At 43.5% G+C, this 21,555-nt stretch overlaps 2 protein-coding genes across 5 annotated transcripts; both read left to right on the forward strand.

Annotated features, from left to right (window-relative positions):
- Nucleotides 1-419: 419 nt before the first annotated feature.
- Nucleotides 420-8,456, forward strand: rbm17 (RNA binding motif protein 17). 2 transcript variants are annotated; one of them, XM_080491824.1, is made up of 13 exons: nucleotides 420-578; nucleotides 1,099-1,223; nucleotides 1,531-1,647; nucleotides 1,750-1,916; nucleotides 2,141-2,253; nucleotides 2,556-2,606; nucleotides 3,260-3,398; nucleotides 3,508-3,659; nucleotides 3,892-3,942; nucleotides 5,382-5,458; nucleotides 5,637-5,735; nucleotides 5,816-5,888; nucleotides 8,177-8,456. In XM_080491824.1, the coding sequence occupies exons 2-13, from the start codon at nucleotides 1,101-1,103 to the stop codon at nucleotides 8,278-8,280; spliced, it is 1,266 nt and encodes a 421-aa protein (XP_080347950.1). In that variant the 5' UTR covers nucleotides 420-578; nucleotides 1,099-1,100; the 3' UTR covers nucleotides 8,281-8,456. The 2 variants fall into 2 exon arrangements, with proteins under 2 accessions (XP_080347950.1, XP_080347951.1); XM_080491825.1 differs by having other exon boundaries at nucleotides 566-625.
- Nucleotides 8,457-13,885: 5,429 nt separating this feature from the next.
- Nucleotides 13,886-20,910, forward strand: pfkfb3 (6-phosphofructo-2-kinase/fructose-2,6-biphosphatase 3). Of its 3 annotated transcripts, XM_080491876.1 has the most exons (16): nucleotides 13,910-14,175; nucleotides 15,757-15,882; nucleotides 16,019-16,115; nucleotides 16,223-16,289; nucleotides 16,384-16,458; nucleotides 16,539-16,595; nucleotides 16,673-16,797; nucleotides 16,877-17,084; nucleotides 17,191-17,337; nucleotides 17,416-17,520; nucleotides 17,593-17,722; nucleotides 17,797-17,924; nucleotides 18,014-18,202; nucleotides 18,337-18,359; nucleotides 18,761-18,811; nucleotides 19,915-20,910. In XM_080491876.1, exons 1-16 carry the CDS (start codon nucleotides 14,106-14,108, stop codon nucleotides 19,919-19,921), a joined length of 1,605 nt encoding a protein of 534 aa, XP_080348002.1. In that variant the 5' UTR covers nucleotides 13,910-14,105; the 3' UTR covers nucleotides 19,922-20,910. The 3 variants fall into 3 exon arrangements, with proteins under 3 accessions (XP_080348003.1, XP_080348004.1, XP_080348002.1); XM_080491878.1 differs by lacking the exon at nucleotides 18,761-18,811 and having other exon boundaries at nucleotides 13,887-14,175; nucleotides 19,915-20,907; XM_080491877.1 differs by lacking the exons at nucleotides 18,337-18,359; nucleotides 18,761-18,811 and having other exon boundaries at nucleotides 13,886-14,175.
- Nucleotides 20,911-21,555: the final 645 nt, after the last annotated feature.

The following is a 21,555-nucleotide window of genomic DNA, read 5'->3' on the forward strand; positions in this document are numbered from 1 at the left end:
TTATATTAGATTAGATTAGATTAAATTCAATTTAATTTAATTTAATTTAACAAAAATAGTCACTGGTTGGTTAATTAGTTAGTTGTGTGCAAGTTGTTTTATTGTTTCTATCTTTCTTGATTTCTTTCTTAATTTCTGTCTTTCTTTCTTTATTTGGGAAACATCGTATATCGTGATGTATTTAACAGAATGTTGGTTACTTAGTTAGTTAGGGAATGACTAAGTGAAGAAAGAAAGAAAGAAAGAAAGAAAGAAAGAAAGAAAGAACGAAAGAAAATATATATTTGCTTATTTATTTGTTTATTTATTTGACCCTAAACAGAAAAATAATGATTGGGCGCCAATACTTTCAATAAAATATCTGTAAAATAATTATACATAAATATGTATATATAAATAATTATATCTGAACATTTCTGTTTAAAAGTCATTTTGTGGCTCTTCTTTCACTAGAGTGCGTTTTTCAGATATGAACCATTGAGTCCTCCCACCGCTCGGGGGCGCCAGACCGCCAAGTGACGGAAGTCTGCGTGACGCTCAGATTTGTTGTCGTGCTGCAGCTTCCGTTCACCGACCGGGTAAATCAATGTGCTGTTGGCTATATTAAAACTCTTATTGTACTCAGGTATTATCACTAAATGTGCAGATATGTCCAGTTCTGGTAGGCTGGAAACAAGCCACATTATTCAGTTGGTGTTTCCAAACGTCTTGTAGGTGGGAGCGAACAGTTTGATAGCATCATTAGCATTAGCTCATTAGTTAGCTTGTTTCTCTCGGTGTTAAAAGGTTTCAACTAAAATATCAGTCAACAATGATTGAACTGCAACTTTTAAAGTGCAGCAACTGTGTCGTAAAGTTTTTCTTTTATAAATTATCAGCTTGAAAGTATGTGGCCGTTGAGCAGAGACGTAACTCCTGACGCCAGTCGATGTAATTGATAATTGAATGGGAATTAACCCGTGTGTGTGTGTGTGTGTGTGTGTGTGTGTGTGTGTGTGTGTGTGTGTGTGTGTGTGTGTGTGTGTGTGTGTGTGTGTGTGTGTGTGTGTGTGTGTGTGTGTGTGTGTGTGTGTGTGTGTGTGTGTGTGTGTCGGACAGCCATGTCGCTGTACGATGACCTCGGTGTGGGTGCCAGTGACACCAAAACCGAAGGATGGTCGAAGAACTTCAAGCTGCTTCAGTCCCAGCTGAAGGTGAAGAAGGCGGCTCTGACCCAGGCGAAGGTAAACGTCATATAACGTTTGTATTGGTGCGCAGATCAGTACAGATTCATTAAAAGGTTGAACAGAAGTACTTTCTGTCTCTTTAAACCTCCATGCGAGCATTGTCTCCTACTTTTAAGAACCCTTGTTGGTGACTGGAGTGCGTTAGAAATTCAAAATGTGCACATACAATATGAATGAGTTTGTCTCTTAAGAGTATTTATTCCAGGTGTGCAGACATTTTCCACACATAATCTTTCATGCATACCTGTCTTCCAAAACCCCATACAGTGACAATAAACGAAACTGTGTGTCTGTGTGTGTGTAGACCCAGCGGATGAAGCAGACCACTGTTCTGGCGCCTGTCATTGATCTCAAACGAGGAAGCTCGAGTGACGACCGACAGATCACGGACACGCCCCCACACGTGGCTGCTGGCCTCAAGGTTTGCCGCGCTGTGTTCATTTACATTGTGGTCGTGAGCTCGCTGGGACTTTTTGTGGCCATTGATCTTGTCCAAAACCTTTTCTTGGTCTGCTTGTTGTAGGATCCAGTTCCCAGTGGTTTCTCCTCCGGCGACGTTCTGATCCCGCTGGCCGACGAGTACGACCCGATGTTCCCCAACGACTACGAGAAAGTGGTGAAGAGACACAGAGAAGAGCGGCAGCGGCAGAGAGAGCAGGAGCGGCAGAAGGAGATTGAAGAGAGAGAAAAGTAATAATAATGCTGAGCTTTCTGTTAGAGTATAATGCAAGAGGCTTAACCTAATAGTGAAGATAAAACACCAGGAGCACTTTAATTTATGTAAAGATGCAGAATGACCTCTGATTTAGTAGTTTTGGTATTCTGTGGAAGGTACTATTGGAATCACTTAAATTCAATTGGAAAATACCTAACACAAACCAAGCAGTTAAATAATGAACTTTACCATCTTACAGGAAAAGGAAAGAAAGGCATGAAGGTGGAGCGCCGAGTGGTTTCTCCCGGTTCCCGGCAGCAGAGGGCGACTCGGATGAGGACGAGGAGTACGAGAAAGAGCGAAGGAAGAGGAGTGAGTTTTTTCACTTTTTGTTTTTTATTTTTTTAATCTCTACAGAAAGTCTTTTTTTTTTTTTTTCGATTCAGAACTATAAATCCATCAAAGGGAGAAAACGAGAGTGAAGAGAGGAAGGATTATTTCAATTAGGGAGCATCAAAATATTGATCTAAATAACTGTTGACCAATCATTCATGGTCAAAGTTCAACATGTTTCCACTTTGAAAAATGTGTGAAAACATTCCAACATGTTTATTGTGTTTCTAAACCCCAAATTCTCTTTACTGACTGTTTCAATGTTGCTCTCGTTGCCCCAGGTATGGGAGGAGCAGCCATCGCTCCACCTTCGTCACTTGTGGACAGAGACGGTATGTTTGATGCTCCATCGGAATGATGATTCAGCATCGCTCCGCCTGAGTTTTCTTGGTTCTCACAGAGCAGAGACTCTGATCACAGACAATCCCTTCATCAGGACCTGAACATTTCAACGCCCACTGACCAGGAAACGACACATTTCTAAGAAGTTATATGTTCCCCTTGTAAAATTACTGATGGATTCTTTATTGCATTTCTGTCGCACATATTCTTCCATCCGTGATCAGCCCATTAATGGTTAAAAGTTTGCATCAGCTTTTGACTAGGCAGAACGTAAAACGTGTTAAAAGTGGAATTACTTTCTGTTAAAATATGTCTTAAGCTTGTTTTTAGGCTTCAGTGCAGAGCACCAGACATGAAGGCTGGAATGCTACTGTGCCTTTATTAATTAGAAATTGTTTAAACATATTAAAGTTTAAAGGCGTACCACTAAAACCAACAGCAGCTAGTAGAAATTAACCGGCAGGGGGCAGCAGAGACCCGCCATCAAATCAGTAAAAAATCAATTAACGATAGATCTATCTTCTGTTATAATAGCCACACTTAATTTTAAGTTTCTTTTATTCTAGGCTGACAATAAATGAAAGTGAAAATCAGACAGGAACTCTGCATTTCAAACAATATCATTTTATAAAAAAATTTGTAGGCTCCGCTATATATTCCTACGAGGATGAAGGTCGTCCTTCCAGAAGCTCCAAGGCCGCCATCCCTCCGCCGATGTATGAGGACTCGGAGCGGCCTCGGTCACCTCCCGCACCAACCAGCTCTTTCCTGGCCAACATGGGGTGAGTGAAACACACTGTGTTCTAAAGCCATGAGAAACTGTCCCTATGTGGCATCCTCCCCTGTTTCTTCAACGTTTGACCCAAGCACGTGTCCTGTCTCACCTCGCAGAGGGACGGTGGCCCATAAGATCATGCAGAAGTACGGCTTCAAGGAAGGCCAGGGCCTGGGGAAGCACGAGCAGGGCCTGAGCACGGCGCTGTCGGTAGAGAAAACCAGCAAGCGAGGAGGAAAGATCATCATCGGCGATGCAGCAGAGAAGCGTGAGTCCTTCTGCCGTCCATCTCACTCGCTGCTGGTTCTGTTCCCACAATTCTCAATCATCTTTATCCATCAGCAGCATGAGAATCAACATCCGCTTGTACTGTTCACAGCTCGTCTGGCCTCTGTCTGATTTTAGTTGCTGTAATTGATGTTCTCATGCGTATTTCTGTTGCCTCGGTGACCAGCCGTCATGTTTTACTGTGACTCTGTGTGCATGTCTTTCATGAGCAGCGGGGTCCAGCCAGTCAGGTGTTGCTGAGACTGCAGCCGGAGGCTTTGCAGGTTTGCTTCCATTCTCATTTCTTCTCTTCACGCTCGGCTTTATTTTATTCTTCTGAAGAACCAGTGTGTAGAATTCCATCTACTGGTGAAGAATCAAAAACCTAAACACTGTGAATTCTCAACCTTAAATGATATAATATATAATTTAAAGTTCCTAAACTCATTATCTCATACACGCCGGTCCTCCAAGCTTGTGTGTGTTTGTAAATGTGATATATGCACGAGTGTTTTTTACACCAAATGATCCTGGAAGCGGCAGTGTAGCGTGTTAGCTTCACGCTCAGAGGCTCCAACTTGTCCTTGTGTGTGAACGTGGCAGATCTCCACACTGGAATAGATCTGAATGATCCTTGAATGAATCTTGTTTAATTACTTATTTTGCTCTCGGCTTTGTGCTGTTCAGCCTCACCTCATTTTGACCCACTTTGACCGAGGTTGAGGTTGTTGTTGTTGTTGTTGTTGACCTCTGTAGTGTCCTCTGTCTCTGTGTCCCTGCACTTTTTTTTTATTTTGTAGGTTTATGAAAACAATCATCCTTATTTAAATATTTAATTTGTAAGCTCATATATTCATGGAATCCGTAATAAGTTGAATATTTTCTTTGCAGACAGATGAAAATCCCCCCTTTTTTTACCGCTTGCAGTGCTTGTGTTTGACAGCTAGAGGTCGCCACCTGCAGCTTTTACTGCCCAGGTGTATGAACTGTACAGGTTGAAGGCAGTCCTTTAAACATTCCTACAAAGTGTTGAACTTTACAAATGTTGAGTGGTTAAAATTTATAAAGATTAACAGACATTTAAAATATAGTTTAAGTAGCATTTTAGCCTAAAACTAACTTTTGTACTTGAAGAGGTACATAACCGGGTACTTCCTCTACACAAAGACAGTCCAGTGTCTGGCTCCATCGAACCTTTCATCAAACAGCTCTCATCCTTTAGATATATGTATTTGATTTTAACCACCTGAGGAGTACTACATGTTGTATACATTAAGTAGATCAGCAGTTTTCTGTAGCTCATAATTGTTTTCTTTATCAGTTCATCCGCTGATAATGTTTTGAATGTTCACTTTCCCAGTTTTATGGAACCAAATCTCCAAAATGTAAATACATCCGCTTACGATGGCGAATAACGACAAAAGCTGTGACTTTTCTATGAATTGAATCAGAAAAATTGATGGCAGGCTTTGTTTCTGCTGAAGATCTGAAAATAAATCAGGAAACTTTCTGATTCTTGATCAAAGTTCTGATCTGTTAGGTGGAGGATTAATTAACACCTGAACAACACTTCAATGCATCAGTTCCCTATTCAAACATAGTGTGTTCTGAATTATTTATTATATATTTAAAATACCAAATGATCGACCCTGGAATCTGTGGAAACTTAACAAGGAGGGAAAAAAGACAAATGATGATTTGTGTCTGTTTTTGTATCTGACAGCCGACCCCTCCAAGAAGTCGGAGATGAACCCGCTCACAGAGATTCTCAAAAACCCGACCAAAGTGGTTCTCCTGAGGGTATGTGGGTGTGTGTGTGTGTGTGTGTGGTTAGTTCACCACAAAACAAATCCTTGAACTTTATAATGTAAATGTAGAGCCTTTGATTCCCTCAGCCAAGTTAGAGAGTCTGCATCAGATTTCATTATTCTCCAAAGCTGGTCTAAGTAGGTCTTACAAAAGTCCTTTTGTTTTGCAGAACATGGTCGGCCGAGGAGAGGTGGACGAAGACTTGGAAGGCGAGACAAAGGAAGAGTGCGAGAAATACGGAAAAGTGGTTAAATGTGTAATTTTTGAGGTGAGAAAAGTAAAATCTGGGCTGGATCAGAGTGGCTGTGATTGAGCGGGACGGATCAAACCAGAAATCTTTACTCTCAGATTGCAGAGGTGCTGGACGACGAGGCGGTGAGGATATTCCTGGAGTTTGAGCGAGTGGAGTCGGCCATCAAAGGTCAGTACCGGCCGTTCGTCTTTTAAATCATCTTGGAAAGAATCAAAGGTTATAATGGAGGAAGATTCTCTGACGGGGGGGGGGGGGGGGTTAAAACTGTATTCTAAATCATATCGAAGCAGCTCAACCCTGCTCTCTCTCTCTCCGCTTGTGTAACTGCTCCAATAATGTGGGTGAAAGTGTGTCCCAATCTAAATGAGTCGGCCCAGATCAGGAACAAGGTGAGACTCGGCTCCCCGCGGTGTTACATCACACACGGCCCAGCAACCCAGCCGGCTCCCCACGGCACCGCCAGAACCGCGCTTACATCACCGCTCTCCGAAAGCAGGACACTCTCCAGCAATGACACCCGGTGCATCATGGGGGATCGACTCCCGGCTGCTACTTGGCGCCGTTTCTTTGTTTTATGGTGAAATTTTTACGACCGATAGGCTGAAGGTCTAAGAGGCCACGTCGACTGATGCCTGCTGATCTTCTCCTGATTACACCGTAATTATAGGAACAGTCGTGCTCTTAACAATTACCAAGCTGCATTTGAACAACAATGTTGAAGAAAGTTTAGCACAATGCTGCAAAGTCAAAGATTAAAAACACAAAGATCATGCAACAGCCACAAAATCAATTAGCATAGATCAAGATAAACAACAACAAAATATTAATGCAAGAACGGCCATTTTAAAAGGTTTTAACATGATAAAGTTAAACACATAGATCAGTTCTTCACAGGAAAAATTGACAAACGAGATTAAAAAGAAAAAAAAAAAGGAACCAGATGTTTTGACGCTGCTTTTCCATCACTCAGCTCTCGCGCCACGACACGCGACTCGGTTTCAGTCATTTTCCATCACGATACCAACACAGCACCACCTCGCCGTGGGCGGAGTCGTCAGAGGCAAGGCGACGCCAAACTCACGTCTTCCGTAACGTGAAACAAACACAGAGCAACTCTGGAGGACGTTGAGGCGGCGGCGGCGTCTGCTGCCCCGTCGGTGGCTTTTTGTTAGACGCGAGGCAAATGGAAGAGAAGCAGAGGAGGCGGCCTGCCGACTTGGATGAGTCGTGAAAGTACCTGGTGTCGGGTAGGAACAGGTGATGGAAGAGCCTGAGAAGCCGAGGCGAGTGGCGTTTGTACTGGTGGAAAAGACTAAAGTGTGACCAGGACTTCCTGAGTGGACAGCAGTGATGTTCAGGCATTATAATGGAAAACTCCACGAAATACAAGGGAAGATCCAGAGATGAAGGTCTCTGGTTGAAATCTGGACAATTCAGACTGAATGGAAACGTTTCTAATGACAAAGGAAAAAAAACATTTATATTTCATAGTGACAGAAAAGAATTTCATTCCACTGAACTGCAGAGTCACTGGAGTCGGTTTGTGTGGGAATCCAGTCTGAACTGGACTTTAAGACGCATCAGTGAAGAAGAAGAGTCACATTAATGAGACGGCGCCGAAATGTAAAGACAAATCATCTGAATCTAAACAAACACATGGCGGCGAGTGTTTCACAGGCGTCAGTCCGAGGAATTTACAGTTTCCAAGAATGAGAGTTAAAAACAGAACAGACTTCTCTAGAACCCCCCCCCCCCCCCCCCCCCCCCCCCCACCCCACACACACACACACACACATGACGGGAACAGACGGTCATAGTCACCGGGTGAAACAATCACTTTGTTTACTTTGGTGTGTTTATGTGTCGCGTCTGGATCTCTGATGCAACATTACAGCCACGGATTTACTACGACTCTGCTTCACCTCTGACTCAGACGAGGTCAATAATCTCTGACCGGAGGATTCTGGAGATCCGAGTACTTTGAAGTACCAACAGATTATTGTTTGAAAATGTCTTTGAAAATCAACCATCATAAGGCACATGTGGATAAAAAAGACATTTAAAAGGGAGTAACTAAAGTAATTTCTCATTAATTACACCAACCGTCAATCCAGGAATAAGCTGGAATACAAAAACTGTGTAAATTCAATGAAACGTAAATACAAACACCTGAAAACTTTTTCCAAACCCTCCAGGTGACTGAAGTCTCTTTCCTCCAGACTCTTGGTCATGAGTTTCTAGTAGTTTACAACCTGGTTCCTGTAAAGGTGGTAATAAATATTATCTTTGTTCCATCATGTTAGACTTTACTGGTAATAAGTGAATTAAATCCCGTTTCCACGGCAACGGGTGAAGTGAAAACGCATCGTTTTGTTTTGTTTTTGGCCTTTTTGTTTCAGAAAAGTTTTGTGTTTTAAACGATAGACATGATCAGTGACGTTAACTTGTCTCTGCAGCCGTGGTCGACCTGAACGGACGATACTTCGGCGGGCGCGTCGTCAAGGCCTGCTTCTACAATCTGGACAAGTTTCGTATCCTGGACCTCGGCGAGCAGGTCTGACCGCTGTCGGTTTCATCACACGGCGTCTACTAGTTTGTACATAATCAGTTTTTTTGTTTTTGTTTTTACATTTCCTCAACAAATCAAGTCTGTCGTCGTTACGGAGCCTTGTTGTGGAGTTTTGTTTTCTGTGGTTATAAAATACCTTTATGTGAATAAAGTGTATTAACTTCTAACTTTTGTTTGCTTGTGTGTTTATCTGAGCGTACAGTGAATTACCCTCGGTGTCACGGTGAAGATTAAAACCGCCGTGATGCAGCAAATCCCGAAAACCAGAGTCTCATTCCCTTTCTGATGAGATTTCTGTGACATAATGACGCCTCCTCCGGGGGGCAGCGAGCTCAACTTAGCCCTGCAGGATGATAGGAAGGGGACTGGGATGGTGAGCGCAGCCCCAGCCTCATTCAACACTTATGTAATGAGCTAGAAACCCCCTGGAGAGGAGCCGTCCAGAGGCTCCCGCTGGGGCAGATTGAATCCAGACCAGGAGGAAAGGAAACGACAGGAAAGGCTCATCTGGAAGACTGAAGTCCTTCGTGCTGCTTCGCTTTGGAAGCCGACGGTGCAGAGACGACTCGTCTTTACTCATTATTGATCTGAAGGCAAAGACACTCCGGTGTATTAAGGTCGACAATATCGTGTATTTTTAATGTCTTTCATTGGCAAACGGAGGATTTGTTGGAGCAAAATAATCAATTTATGACTCTAATTGTCTTTTTCTGAAGAAAAAAAAATAAGATTGTTTGGTTTGTAATTATTTCCCCGTATTTACACACCATAATATGGACGAATGAGGGAGTTATATATTAAGTTGAGTGAATTTTGATCTAATACTGATCTGATTTTACACATTATGCCGACATTTCTTATGCTAATTTTGACTTCAGGATATTTATGAGGCTTTTAATTCCTAAAAATTGATTTACCTGCACTTTGTTTACCATTAAGAGAATGATAAACAAAATATATATTGACATTACTAGATGTATATAAAATATCAATTAGAAATAATATGTAAAAGTACATTGTACAGGATGTATTTTCTAAAATAACTCACTAAACACCTCTGAAATCTCATCTGTGGACAAGTCGTCCTCCAATCGAAGCCAACGGTGAAAATTAAACGGGAGTTAATTGGTAAAACTGGACGTTTGAGTCGTGAGAAAGTTGAGACGCCTGCTGAATTCATGCGGCTCAAAAAAAACAAAAACAACGCCGTTCCTTAAGAGCAAATGTAAAAATCTTCCACATGCAGATGTTCACACTGCGACCTGAGCATCACGGGCCGGTTGTCCGGTGACCGATTAACTTGACCCAGATACCAGGAGGCGCCACATGGGAAGCAAGGTCGGCAAGGTCCCGGGCCTCAACCACCAAGTGTTTTACAAATGTATGAGGCTGCAGGATGACCTGGATACGTCTGCCGCGGTCGGGTTTCTGCCCGACGCTTTGGTCGCGTCGACTCCTGACCGGTCGCTTTGACAAGCTGAAGAGTGAATAAACCCAGATAAGATAATCTTGACTGATCTCATTGATCACACGCCGGGGAAATTTCCATGTCTCAGAAGCGTTGCTAAGGACAGTAAGACAAGAAAAGAAAAGTTGTCCTCACATATAGACTGTGACTGTGGTGACCTTGGTGTGGGTGCTGAGCCAGGGTGACTCTGGAGACCAGGTTGGACATGCCTGTCATGAAAGCTGAAGACTTGCAGCAGCTTGACATTGTTATTCAGGAGAACATCACCCCCACCCCCCACAGTGAGGCACGGCGGGGGGAGCATCAAGGTGTCCGGCTGCAGGAAGGAAGCTCTTGTCATCGAAGAGGGAAAAACATAATTTCATAAAAAGTGCCTAAGAAGCATAATGTAATCACTCATCACTATCCAGACCGAGCAAATTGTAGAATCTGAAATAAAACCAGAAGGTTTCATTAAAAATCATCGTTTTGTTTGAGATTGTTGTCATTTTCTGTAGTAATTGTTGAGACGTTTTCATCCTCTGCGCTACACAGGGAAGAAAATGTTTAAAGTTTAAAATTCAAAGTTTATTCTGGCATTATTTTACTGGGTGAACTAAAATGTGTTTTAAACCGCTGACCTAGACAGACACTGACTGTCAAACTAATTCAAACGAAATATGTACATACACAACTATCAATCACTGAGCACAAGAATTATACGAAATACTATAAAAGTTTCCATGTATATTCTTAACTCGAGGTGCCTGTATGACTTTTAAGTATTTTTAAATACAGCATAATCATCAATATCAATAATCCATATCTTCCCTTGCTGTCTGATACGTTCCACCCGTGACAAAGAGAAAGTGGTCGACATCCTCACAGACCAAAACCTTAATAAAGTATTTTCCTTTAATACGTGAGTGTAATTACTGGCTCAGCCTCGGCCCGTACGGACCAACCTCCATATTTATGGACACTCGTTCTCCAGGCAGGACAAGCAGTTTGTCCTCCTGAGACAAAACACCATCTCCACTTCACTCTGAATACAGGCTCATGCTTAATTAGAAATACGCAGTTGTGTTTTCCAGGAAAGGGGGAAATACCTTTCCCATAAATACCTTATGAATGTTATCTTTATTTTATGTAAATGTTGGTTTTAGTTTCACGATAACAGTTTCTCCATCTGAGCCTCGGACTGTGAAAGAACAAACCATGTTTGACATCACTGGCCTTTCCAGGCCGGATAAAAGCGCAGCAGGTATCGGCGACACCGATACTTAAGGCACCGATACTTAAAGCACCGATACTTAAAGCACTGATACTTAAGGCACCGATACTTAAAGCACCGATACTTAAAGCACCGATACTTAAGGCACCGATACTTAAGGCACCGATACTTAAGGCACCGATACTCCAGTGTGGAGTTTGCATGTCCTCTCTGAGTGTCGGGACTTTTCCTCCCACAGTCCAGCAACACTCGGGTTGATAGACTTTATTATTATTATTATCATTACTATTATTATTATTATTATCGTGTGACAGAATATGAGAGCTGCTCCTTTAACTGTGGAGCAGCAAATGAACAAGATGTAATCACCCAAAATAGTGCAAAATAAGAAAGTAGTATTATTTGCAACAGGTTTACATTCGTTTCACAGCTTGTGTTGTTTGTTATGTGCAGAATGTGTATAAACCAATGACTGTGTGACTTTAGGTTGGTTATAGCAAAGATACTGTTTCTGAGTCGAACTCTTCGTGCAACTTTAAACACTTACAATCCTGCAACGATCTAAAACTTAATGTTATTAATAAATCAAATGAACAGACTCCACACATTCCACATCCAGGCTGAAGCCTTTTTTCCAGTGATTCACAGTTGAGTTTAATTCCAGAAAGCAACCGGAGAGAAAACCAGCTCACTACTTTCTCTGTGCTTCGTTCACTGACTGTCAAGAAGCTTTTAAGGATTTCTATTCTATCTTTTGTTTACTGCAATGAACTCCTCATTTGCCGCCTGGTGTCAATTAAACATCATGAAAACTGTTCTCAGGCCTCACGTTAACTGCAAACGCAAAACAGAAATACTTTAATTTCCGAGCCGGCTGGTCCATTAGCCAAGATACGAATGCTGTGGGGGGCCTCCAGGGGGCGCCACAAAATCTGGTAAACATTCCCCTTCAATATATTTATTGAAAAAAATACAGAAAAAGAACATGAAAACGTGCGGAACATTGGGAAACAGTTTTACTCTGAGTTTTGTCGATGACTCGGCAAACCGTTTCCAAATAAAAATCTCGAAAAGTTCCGATGACGTCGTCTCCATCTGTTGCCATGGAGACGGAACTCAAAAGTTGTAGGCAGGGAGACGCAGAACATTTCCTCTGGAATTTTCTCGTTTATTAATATTCTTATAATTTAGTCACTTATTTCCAGGACTTTTGTTTTTTGGGGGGATATTTATATTATTTCAGATTATTGTAATTTGTTAAGCGTGTAAATGTGACATGTAATCTTATCATTAAATGTAAATGTAAATCGCCTAAAGGGGACATAAAACAATCTTTGGCTATAATTTGATAAAATATACTTTAATACTTTTTTTTTTCTTTTTAGGATCGAGTTGACAATACTGCGTCAGTACTTCCCTTCAACAGTGTTCGGTGCCATACCTCCACCTTGCAGGTCCCAGAGAACTTTCCACATGAGAGTAACGTAATGAGTCAGTGAGCAGGAGAGGCGGGGAGCTCGTGTGCAGCTCTGCACGTTTCCTTTCGGGGTTTGATTCTTCATAACCCCTTTTTTTAACATATTTGCACTTTTTCTTTACTCTTTAACGGGAGCGGACTTGCTGCGCAGCACCGACACGTTCCTCCAGGTAAGAATCATATGAGGAAATTAATTGCCGCAAAAAAAAAAGAACGTCGCAATTTATTGAGATTTAAGTTGTTAAACTTTTTAAAGAAATATATGAATTCGCTCCAGACACGTGGAAAGATCCACAAACATACAGATACAATTTGTGCTCATTTTAAATAATCTATATAAGTGACACTTATGTGCGCACGTGCCCGCAAACACGTACACACACACACACACACACACACACACACACACACACACACACACACACACACACACACACACACACATTGATTTTCTTATATAGATTATTTAAAATTGGTTTGCAGCCAATCTATATGGAAATATCAATATCTAAAGTAAAATACATTTACACAAACTAAATGTCTATCTCACATTCTGCCATTTTTATATTATTTTTTTATTCTATTTTACTTTTTACTTCTCTTTAATTCTATTTCGTCCTTTACTATTTGTTTTCCCACCATTGACAGGGCCCTGGGAACAGAATTTCGTACTATTACATGTAAAAACCAGTAATGGTAGGACAATGAACATTCTTGAATACTTAAATAATCTAAATCTAAATAGTGTATACACACATCTACCTAGAACTAATACATATATACATACAATATACACACACACTTATAACACATATATCTAATTCAACATTCAACAACTAAACGGTGAAGATGTCATAATAAATATGACAAATATGAATAAAAGAGACCATGGATCTATTTCAGGTGTTAAATGTAGTGAAACTTCAATACATTTCGAGATGAAAATGTATTGAATCATCGATTTATATTTAATGAGAAGATCCAGTATAGATTTTAAATAATCCTCTGGTAGAGAGAGTTTTTATATTTCTGTAACCACGTGTCTCCTTCCAGAAATCCTTTGCAATATTTCATCACCTCTTATCTTGAACTGATTTTCATCACTAAACTAAACAACCTCTGCCAGACTTTGTTAAAGAATATGGAGAAATATTTCACCATTTCAGAAACGCGCGTGACTCTTATAATAAAGTTCAGTACCAGACGCATTATTACGTTATTCTAATAAAACAAAGTCCACCGCCGAGAGGCGCTGTGTGTGTGTGTGTGTGTGTTTGTGTGTGTTTGTGTGTGTGTGTGTGTGTGTGTGTGTGTGTGTGTGTGTGTGTGTGTGTGTGTGTGTGTGTGTGTGTGTGTGTGTGTGTGTGTGTGTGTGTGTTCGTTTCGTCATCACGGTCACGTTGCCTCCCGGCGCCGGGGCAGGCGGGCGGGGTTAAATAGCGGATGTGTGCCGCAGACCGGCAGATTAGTCCGGCTCGACTCGCCCCGTGCAGACACACTGCGAGGAGCAGCGTCGCAACAAAGAGAAGCTCCAGTCTCCCGCTCAGACCGACACATTTTGCGTCGTTTCTCGGAAGATTTTATTTTTTCTTCTTCTTCTTCTTCTTCTTCTTCACACCGGGACTTAAGCGACGAAGCGCTCCTTCCGGCCCTGAGGAATGCCCAGAGAGCTCACCCAGAACAGGATCCAAAAGATCTGGGGTCCCTCCAAGGATGACAAACGAAGAGGTAAAACATTCCTCACAATGTGTTCACTAGTTTATTTCTTTATTTTAAAAATGTTAAGTTTTTTTTTCTTTGTGGTCATAACCATCCGCTGGTGGTCTCCATCTGCTCACTTTACGTCACGGCCCCCTTAAGGGGAGCTCCCGTCTCCATGGTTACCGGTGTCGGATGCTCTGTCTTCGCTCTCTGATTGGTCCGTGTGCGGCGCGTGTGAGCGGAGCCGCTTTCCAGTGAAACGAGGGAGGAAAGCGAATTAAAATTAGGTGGAAAAGGCGTTTAAACGACAAAATAAAACACTTTTTTCTAAGCTTTTCCACTTTATGAATGTTTTTAAATAGTAAGTTAATTCATTCACATAATTAGAGTGATAAATTTCACTTTAACAGACTTATACAAAGATGCTTGTCAGATTAAAAACTGATTCAAAATTATAAATCTAATCTTTAACAGTTTTCAATCATCCATGTGTGTTTACTGCTCAATTGGCAACAAACAGAAGAAAGCGTGGACGTTTGAAACGCCTGTAAACAAGCAGAAGAATTCAAACTCACCATTTTATTCAATATTCTGACACTTTGAATCCAGATCATGCTGTTCACCACAGCACTGTGGGTCATTCTACACCCACCTACCATTCACACACTTCAAGAAGACTCCCCTGCAGCCCAGGCCTTTAACCCTTTCCTAGCCTGACTTGGAAATATTAACATTTTTATAGTTGTAGAATTGTCAAAAAAAAAAAAGGTGCAACGAGAGTGCTTCTCTTTTTTCTTTTCTTTACTTTACGTCAGCTTCATTCATGTATGGAGTTATTTCATATTGAAAAGACACAGGAGATTTAATGGATACAGAAAAGTTGATGTTGTAAACGTATGCCGGTGAATCTTGTCTTGAATTCCACTGAAATGACTTGTATTTGGATACGAAGCTGTAAATCTCTGCTTGTTGTCGGATTTGTTTTTAGATATGATAAACAGTTAAAAATGTTATTTATGGTGATTGAAAGTGCGCATGCCAAATCCTGTCTGCTGTGACAGAACAGGAGCAAAGTGGTTGAAGTTTGATTAATTATTATTATAACTAATAATGAATTGATGCACGGGGGTGAGGCAGAACTGAGAAGGCTCAACAAGTTCGATGTGTTTTTCTATTCAGGCAACGTGGCTCCTGTGTGATGGAGACCAGATTAGCCACATCGCTTTAATAGCTGTTAGTGAGCCAAAGACGGATTTCCTCAGACGTCCACGCTGAGGAATTCAATTCAACTTTATTTATACTGAACCAAATGCAACACAGTCATTATTTTCACAGAGATAAACCCAACAGAATCGGGTTGAAAACGACACACGACGAGCTATTTGCCCCTCTTCAGTAACGTGCACGAGATGTTTTCTGTGTAAAATCACTGCCCCACATTCCAGGGCCGTCCCTGTGCAGCGCTGGTAACCTGAGGCAGCCTGCAGGGGCACCAGACGGGGTTTGTTGCTGACAGAAGTGGGTCAGGTGCACAGCGAGGTGGAAGAGCAGCAAGTGAAGCGGTGTTGCTGACGATGACGTGTTTTCTCTCCTCCTCCTCCTCGACAGCTGGCGCCCCCAACTTCGCCAACCCGCCCACCGTCATCGTGATGGTGGGCCTGCCGGCTCGAGGCAAGACGTACATGTCCAAGAAACTCACGCGCTACCTCAACTGGATCGGCATGCCCACCAAAGGTACGAGACCCTCCCCGTCATCCAGACTTCACGTTCGATATCTAATCTGGCAAAGAGCGCGCGGGCTGTTTTTTTATTTTAAACTTTGAACAAAAAGAACTTGTCGAATTGAAATACATTTCGTATTCTGCTTCAGTCTTCAACGTAGGGGAGTACCGTAGGGAGGCGGTGAAGAACTACAGCTCCTACGACTTCTTCAAGCCTGATAATGAATGTGCCGTGAAAATCAGGGAGTAAGTTCTCCCCCAACACACACACACACACACACACACACTCACACAGAATTTCAATTTCTCGCCACAGTAACAAAACTTACTCACGTATACTTCCCGTCCTCCAGGCAGTGTGCCTTAGCAGCCTTGAGGGATGTCAAGTCTTATCTGCAGGACGAAGGAGGACAAGTGGCGGTAAGTTTCCAGTCATGCACCTCCCTCTTTTCTACAACATCCTCATGATGATGAAAGGCCGTCGTCTCATACATTTATTTTTATTTTTTTTTAGGTTTTCGATGCAACAAACACGACGAGAGAGAGGCGGGACATGATCCTCACGTTTGGCAGTGAGAACAATTTCAAGGTAGACGTCGCTCTTGTGACTGGAAGCGTGACACCGGTGTTGTGCAAAACTCTGTAACCGCGCCTCCCGTTTCTCCCCAGATCTTCTTCATCGAGTCCGTCTGCGACGATCCCAGCGTCATCGCGTCGAACATCATGGTGAGTGACGAGACGTGAGCATCGCTCGGAGCGTTGTCCCTTGTCCCGCCGTCTGACACGTTTCCTCCCCGGTGCAGGAGGTGAAGGTGTCCTGTCCCGACTACCGGGACTGCAACAAGACGGAGGCCATGCTGGATTTCCAGAGGAGAATCGAATGTTACAAAACCAGCTACCAGCCTCTGGACCCCGACAACCACGACCGGTAAAACCCTCGCCGCCCAATGTCTCCTCTTTGAGGCTTCGGACTCTCGGCTCACCACATCCCATCTGCTCCCTGCCAGGGATCTCTCCTTCATCAAGGTCATAGACGTGGGTCGCAGATTCCTGGTCAACCGAATCCAGGACCACATTCAGAGCAAGATCGTGTACTACCTGATGAACATCCACGTCCAGCCCAGGACCATCTACCTGTGCCGCCACGGCGAGAGCACGGACAACCTGGAGGGACGGCTGGGAGGCGACTCTGGACTCTCGCCGCACGGAAAACAGGTAGAGCAGCTGGACCCCGAGCTAGATCGTCCTGGAGAAACTAAACTCCATCCTGAGTGACGATCGTGACGCCTGAACGGTGCCCCCCCCCCCCCCCCCCCCGCAGTTCTCCGCCGCCCTGGCTCGTTTCGTGGAGGAGCAGCAGCTGAAGGACCTGAAGGTGTGGACCAGCCAGCTGTGCCGCAGCATCCAGACCGCGGAGCATCTGGGCGTCCCGTACGAGCAGTGGAAGGCTCTGAACGAGATCGACGGCGTGAGTGAGACACTCCCCCCCCCCACCCCTCCCCCACCTGTCGAAACTTTACCTGACCGCCGGATGCTCCTCTTTCAGGGTCTGTGTGAGGAGATGACGTACGACGAGGTGAAGGAGAAATTCCCTGAAGAGTTTGCGCTCCGGGATGAAGATAAATACTACTACCGCTACCCTGCTGGAGAGGTAATGAATTGCATCTGCTGAGGACTGAAGGTGTTGCAGAGTACCTATTAATCCGTACGCTTGTGAACTCAGTCCTACCAGGACCTGGTCCAGCGCGTGGAGCCGGTCATCATGGAGCTGGAGAGGCAGGAGAACGTCCTGGTCATCAGCCACCAGGCCGTCATGCGCTGCCTGCTGGCCTATTTCCTGGATAAGAGCGCAGGTTGGCTCAACATTTCATACATGAACACTAAGAATCTGCGGCAGCGTCGCTGAACTGTGTTTGTCCCGTTGCAGATGAGATGCCCTACCTGAAGTGTCCCCTCCACACGGTGCTGAAGCTCACCCCGGTGGCGTACGGCTGCAAGGTGGAGTCCATCTCCCTGAACGTGGAGGCGGTGAACACCCACAGAGACCGACCAGAGGTGATGGTTTGACCCTCGATCGAAGCCGCTTTCAGCCCAGCTGTTGGTTTTTCTGTCTTTGACACGTAGACGATCTGTTTCCCCTCCAGGAGGTGAAGAGGGGTCCTGGCACCTTGATCAGAAGGAACAGCGTGACTCCTCTGACCAGCCCGGAGTCCAACATCAAGAAACCTCGCATCGACGACCTGGACGAAGCTCCCATTGAGAACCTGCCCCCGTCCGTTGCCTCTCTGGCCCTTTGCAGCCCTCCTCATCTCCCTCTCGCTCTCGCTGGACAGGTGAGCTCACCTGGAAACACCTGGGAGTCGGCTCTTCCATGACACACACACTTCCTGATTCCTCTGCGTTCATGTTCACTCACTCATTTCTCATCTTCTCTTCCTTTCTTCTTGCTGCCTTCTGCCCCTCTCAGCACTGGCTGGGCAAAGTTTGCCTGTAAGTATTCGCTCAGTTCAGACTTCTTCTTCTTCTTCTTCTTCTTCTTTGTTCATGTCGTTAAGTTTTTAGGGGGAAAAAAAACAAATCTACATTCCAGTAATAACTGAACTAATGATTTATAGTTAACACTCTGCTGTGTAGTGAGCCAGAGTGACTCATGGGAAATAGTGTTTGTCTCCTGGAAGTCATGGAACAAATCGTGTTTATATTTGCTCACAGGAAACTCCCACTTCCCAGTTTAGCATTCCTGTGATTCCCGTCTGTCGTCATCGTTTACTATCTGTGGGTGTGTGTGTGTGTGTGTGTGTGTGTGTGTGTGTGTGTGTGTCCTCCCCCTCCGCCGCTGACTGTCACTGTTTTTGTGTGTGTTTGGTTCGTCTCCACATTGCCGCTCAAAGACGCACCGTCCTTCATTACCTGAAGGTGGTTTCTCTCTTAGTGGTTCAAAGGTAAACCAACGGCTCCGCAGTCGCTTCGTAGTTCTGCCCGCGGACCACACACACACACACACACACACTCACACACTCACACACACGTCATGGTTATGAAAATCTTCTCTGGCTTTTACATGTTTGTACCAAAGCCAAGTGTCATTCGGGCTGATTTATTTTTAGGTCTTCCATATTGAACAAATGGGAAAATAAAACCATTCCCAGTTGATATAGAGGTGCTGTATTCACTTCTTAAAAAAAACTATCTGAGTTAAAGAGCGAAACATCGTCGAGATCAACAACTATTCAAAACAAACTGATGCTTCTGCTACAACATTGAGGCATTCCCTTCAGTTTAAACCTCCCATTTCATTAAAAAAACAACAGCAACAGATCAATTATTTTTGTTTCTGAGTGCTGATGGGAGGTGACAGTTTGTATTTTTAGGATTCCGCCCTTCAACACGCCTGATTGCAATGAGCCGTGTGTTATTATGCCTCCAACATATCTGGACGTTGACTCACTCAAAGCAGTCAGGTGAGCTGGAGCAGGTAGAGCAGGGGTGTCCAACATCAGGCCCGGGATCTCTTTGAAAATAACACAACACATTGGACAGTCACAGCATTTTACACCAGAAAGCTTCAATAAAATTGGCTTTCTGTTGAGATTGTGGTCATTTTCGGCCGTAAGTTGTGATTATTGTGGGTCTATTTGTCTGACGCCCCATGAGTGCATTACGCTGCCACTCCGGAGAATCCCATCGGCTGTAGTTGGTAGAATAGTGTCTCCGATGGTGCGGCAGCAGGCTCCTGCTGGTTACTGCTGGCGCAGTGGAAAAGTATGAATAACACTGCTGGGCGTGTGGCTTCATTCATAATCACCTGAGGATTACCCCGAGGCGACACACACACTCACTCACTGCCTCCTCTGCTGGTTTTCTCACCCGCTAAAAATAACAGAGAAGAAATTAAGACGCCCAAGAAAACTCTGGTGATGTAACTCGCGGTTTGAGGGATTACAATGAGCGAGGCCGCGGCTCGCCGCCCGGGGCACATTCCCCGCTGCGCCTGTTGGTAAACGGTTCGGCGGCTTGACGTCTTTGTTTTCTTGTGTGTCTGCAGAACCTGAGGAGGAGCTCGGCGGGTCGCCGCGACGTCCTGCAGCACTGCAAGTGAAGCCGCTCGGGGGGGGAAGACGGGGAAAACATTAAACAAGCAGGAAAAGTCCAAATCAAAGAGTTACTGTGCCGACTACTGTTCAAAGGAGGACGGGGGATTTTTAAATTCTTTTTTTTTTTTTTTTGATAAATCTTTTTGTGATAATTTGTCATTGATCATGTCACTCATCTCCACATTTTAATTTCCCACCTTTAAACTTGTGGTTGTAACTGAAGCCTGAAGCACTTCCACTCCTGTCGCTCTTCGATCGACGACTTCACGCGAACCTGCTCTACGACTCAGCGATATTTTGCACAGTGGTGAAACATTTAGTCTATTTTTATTTCATTCTTTTTTTTTGATGTCTGTCTGTCATGTCACACGGGGATATTTGGAGGTCTGATTTCGCCGTAGAGTGCCTGTAGCGCTTGTTTCGCAGCCTAACACACACACACACACACACACTCGGATCATTTCAACAACTTAACTCTCGCTAGTTGAATGTTTGTCGTTTAGTGTCGGTGCCACAGCTCAGGCCGTCACGGGGGAAAAAAATCGTTCTTTTGCTGTCATTGTCTGCTCCGCACAAACTTAAACACCTGTATTTTATTTAATTTAAATTTCTTGAACATTGCGTGCTGTTGATGATAATAAAACTCCTGTAAATGTTAGTGTACATACGGTGTAACTGGCAGCGGATGAGATTTCAATGTAAATCTTTTTGTACTGATCTGTTGGGACTGAATGGAACGGCGTGGCTCACACGTCTTGAGTCAAGACGTATTGCTTGAGATACTTGAAATTTCTTTTTTTTTTCTAATAAACAAGTTTTTAAATAAATCCTTTTATTTATTTGTACGTAGTTCTGATTGCTTGGAGGAGACTTGTTTTAAATCTATGCACCAGAATGTTTTTTTGCATTTGCCGGACCAATAAATTCACTCAGAGTAAATACACACTGCTGCCGTGTCACGGTTTCCTCCTCGTGCGAAGAACTCAGCATTCCTCTCTGCTTCCTTTTATGGAGGCGAGCTGCAGTGTACACAAACGGGCCTTCAGCCACTGCCTGACTCACTGTGAGTCGCACTCTTCTTATCGGCACGACCGTGACGCAATTCTCTCAGGAAGTTGCAGTGAAAGTAAATAAACTTGCGTCTCTCAGAAGTGCAGGGGGAAACACACACATGAAGGAATCTTCTCAACGGTAAAGAGTAAATGGGGATTATAATGTTTGTGAAATAGGGAAAATTTGTCTACGAATGTAGAAAATCAGAGTTTACTGCAAAGAAATGACAAATTGTCGTCTCTTCTCACCCTTTAAGCAGCCTGGAAAGTCTCTTTTATACCAGTGCAGAGGGGTCAAATACAAGCAAATTCACCTTGAGTGAATTCACCAGTAAAATAGTGCCATAATAATATTAGATTTAAAGTTTTTCTATGTTGCCGCAAAGGTTAAACTTAATGAAAATGTCTATATTGTTGGAAAAATCTAACAATTCCCACAGAGAATGAAAACAATCTCGACATAAAAACACCTTCTGGTGCAAAATGCTGTGAAATATCAAAAAAACTCAATCCAAAGTTCAAAAATGTATGTTTTATATA

This window comes from Lipophrys pholis (genome assembly GCF_963383615.2).
Source record: "Lipophrys pholis genome assembly, chromosome: 22".
Taxonomy (NCBI): Eukaryota; Metazoa; Chordata; class Actinopteri; order Blenniiformes; family Blenniidae; genus Lipophrys; species Lipophrys pholis.

Bases quoted from the DNA above. Each gene is read 5' to 3' on its own strand.
- rbm17 (XM_080491824.1), top strand. From the start codon at position 1,101: ATGTCGCTGTACGATGACCTCGGTGTGGGTGCCAGTGACACCAAAACC. The intron at 1,224-1,530 runs GTAAACGTCATA...GTGTGTGTGTAG, and splicing joins CGGCTCTGACCCAGGCGAAG to ACCCAGCGGATGAAGCAGAC. The intron at 3,399-3,507 runs GTGAGTGAAACA...CTCACCTCGCAG, and splicing joins TCTTTCCTGGCCAACATGGG to AGGGACGGTGGCCCATAAGA.
- pfkfb3 (XM_080491876.1), top strand. From the start codon at position 14,106: ATGCCCAGAGAGCTCACCCAGAACAGGATCCAAAAGATCTGGGGTCCC. The intron at 17,085-17,190 runs GTAGAGCAGCTG...CCCCCCCCGCAG, and splicing joins TCTCGCCGCACGGAAAACAG to TTCTCCGCCGCCCTGGCTCG. The intron at 18,203-18,336 runs GTGAGCTCACCT...TGCCCCTCTCAG, and splicing joins CTCTCGCTCTCGCTGGACAG to CACTGGCTGGGCAAAGTTTG.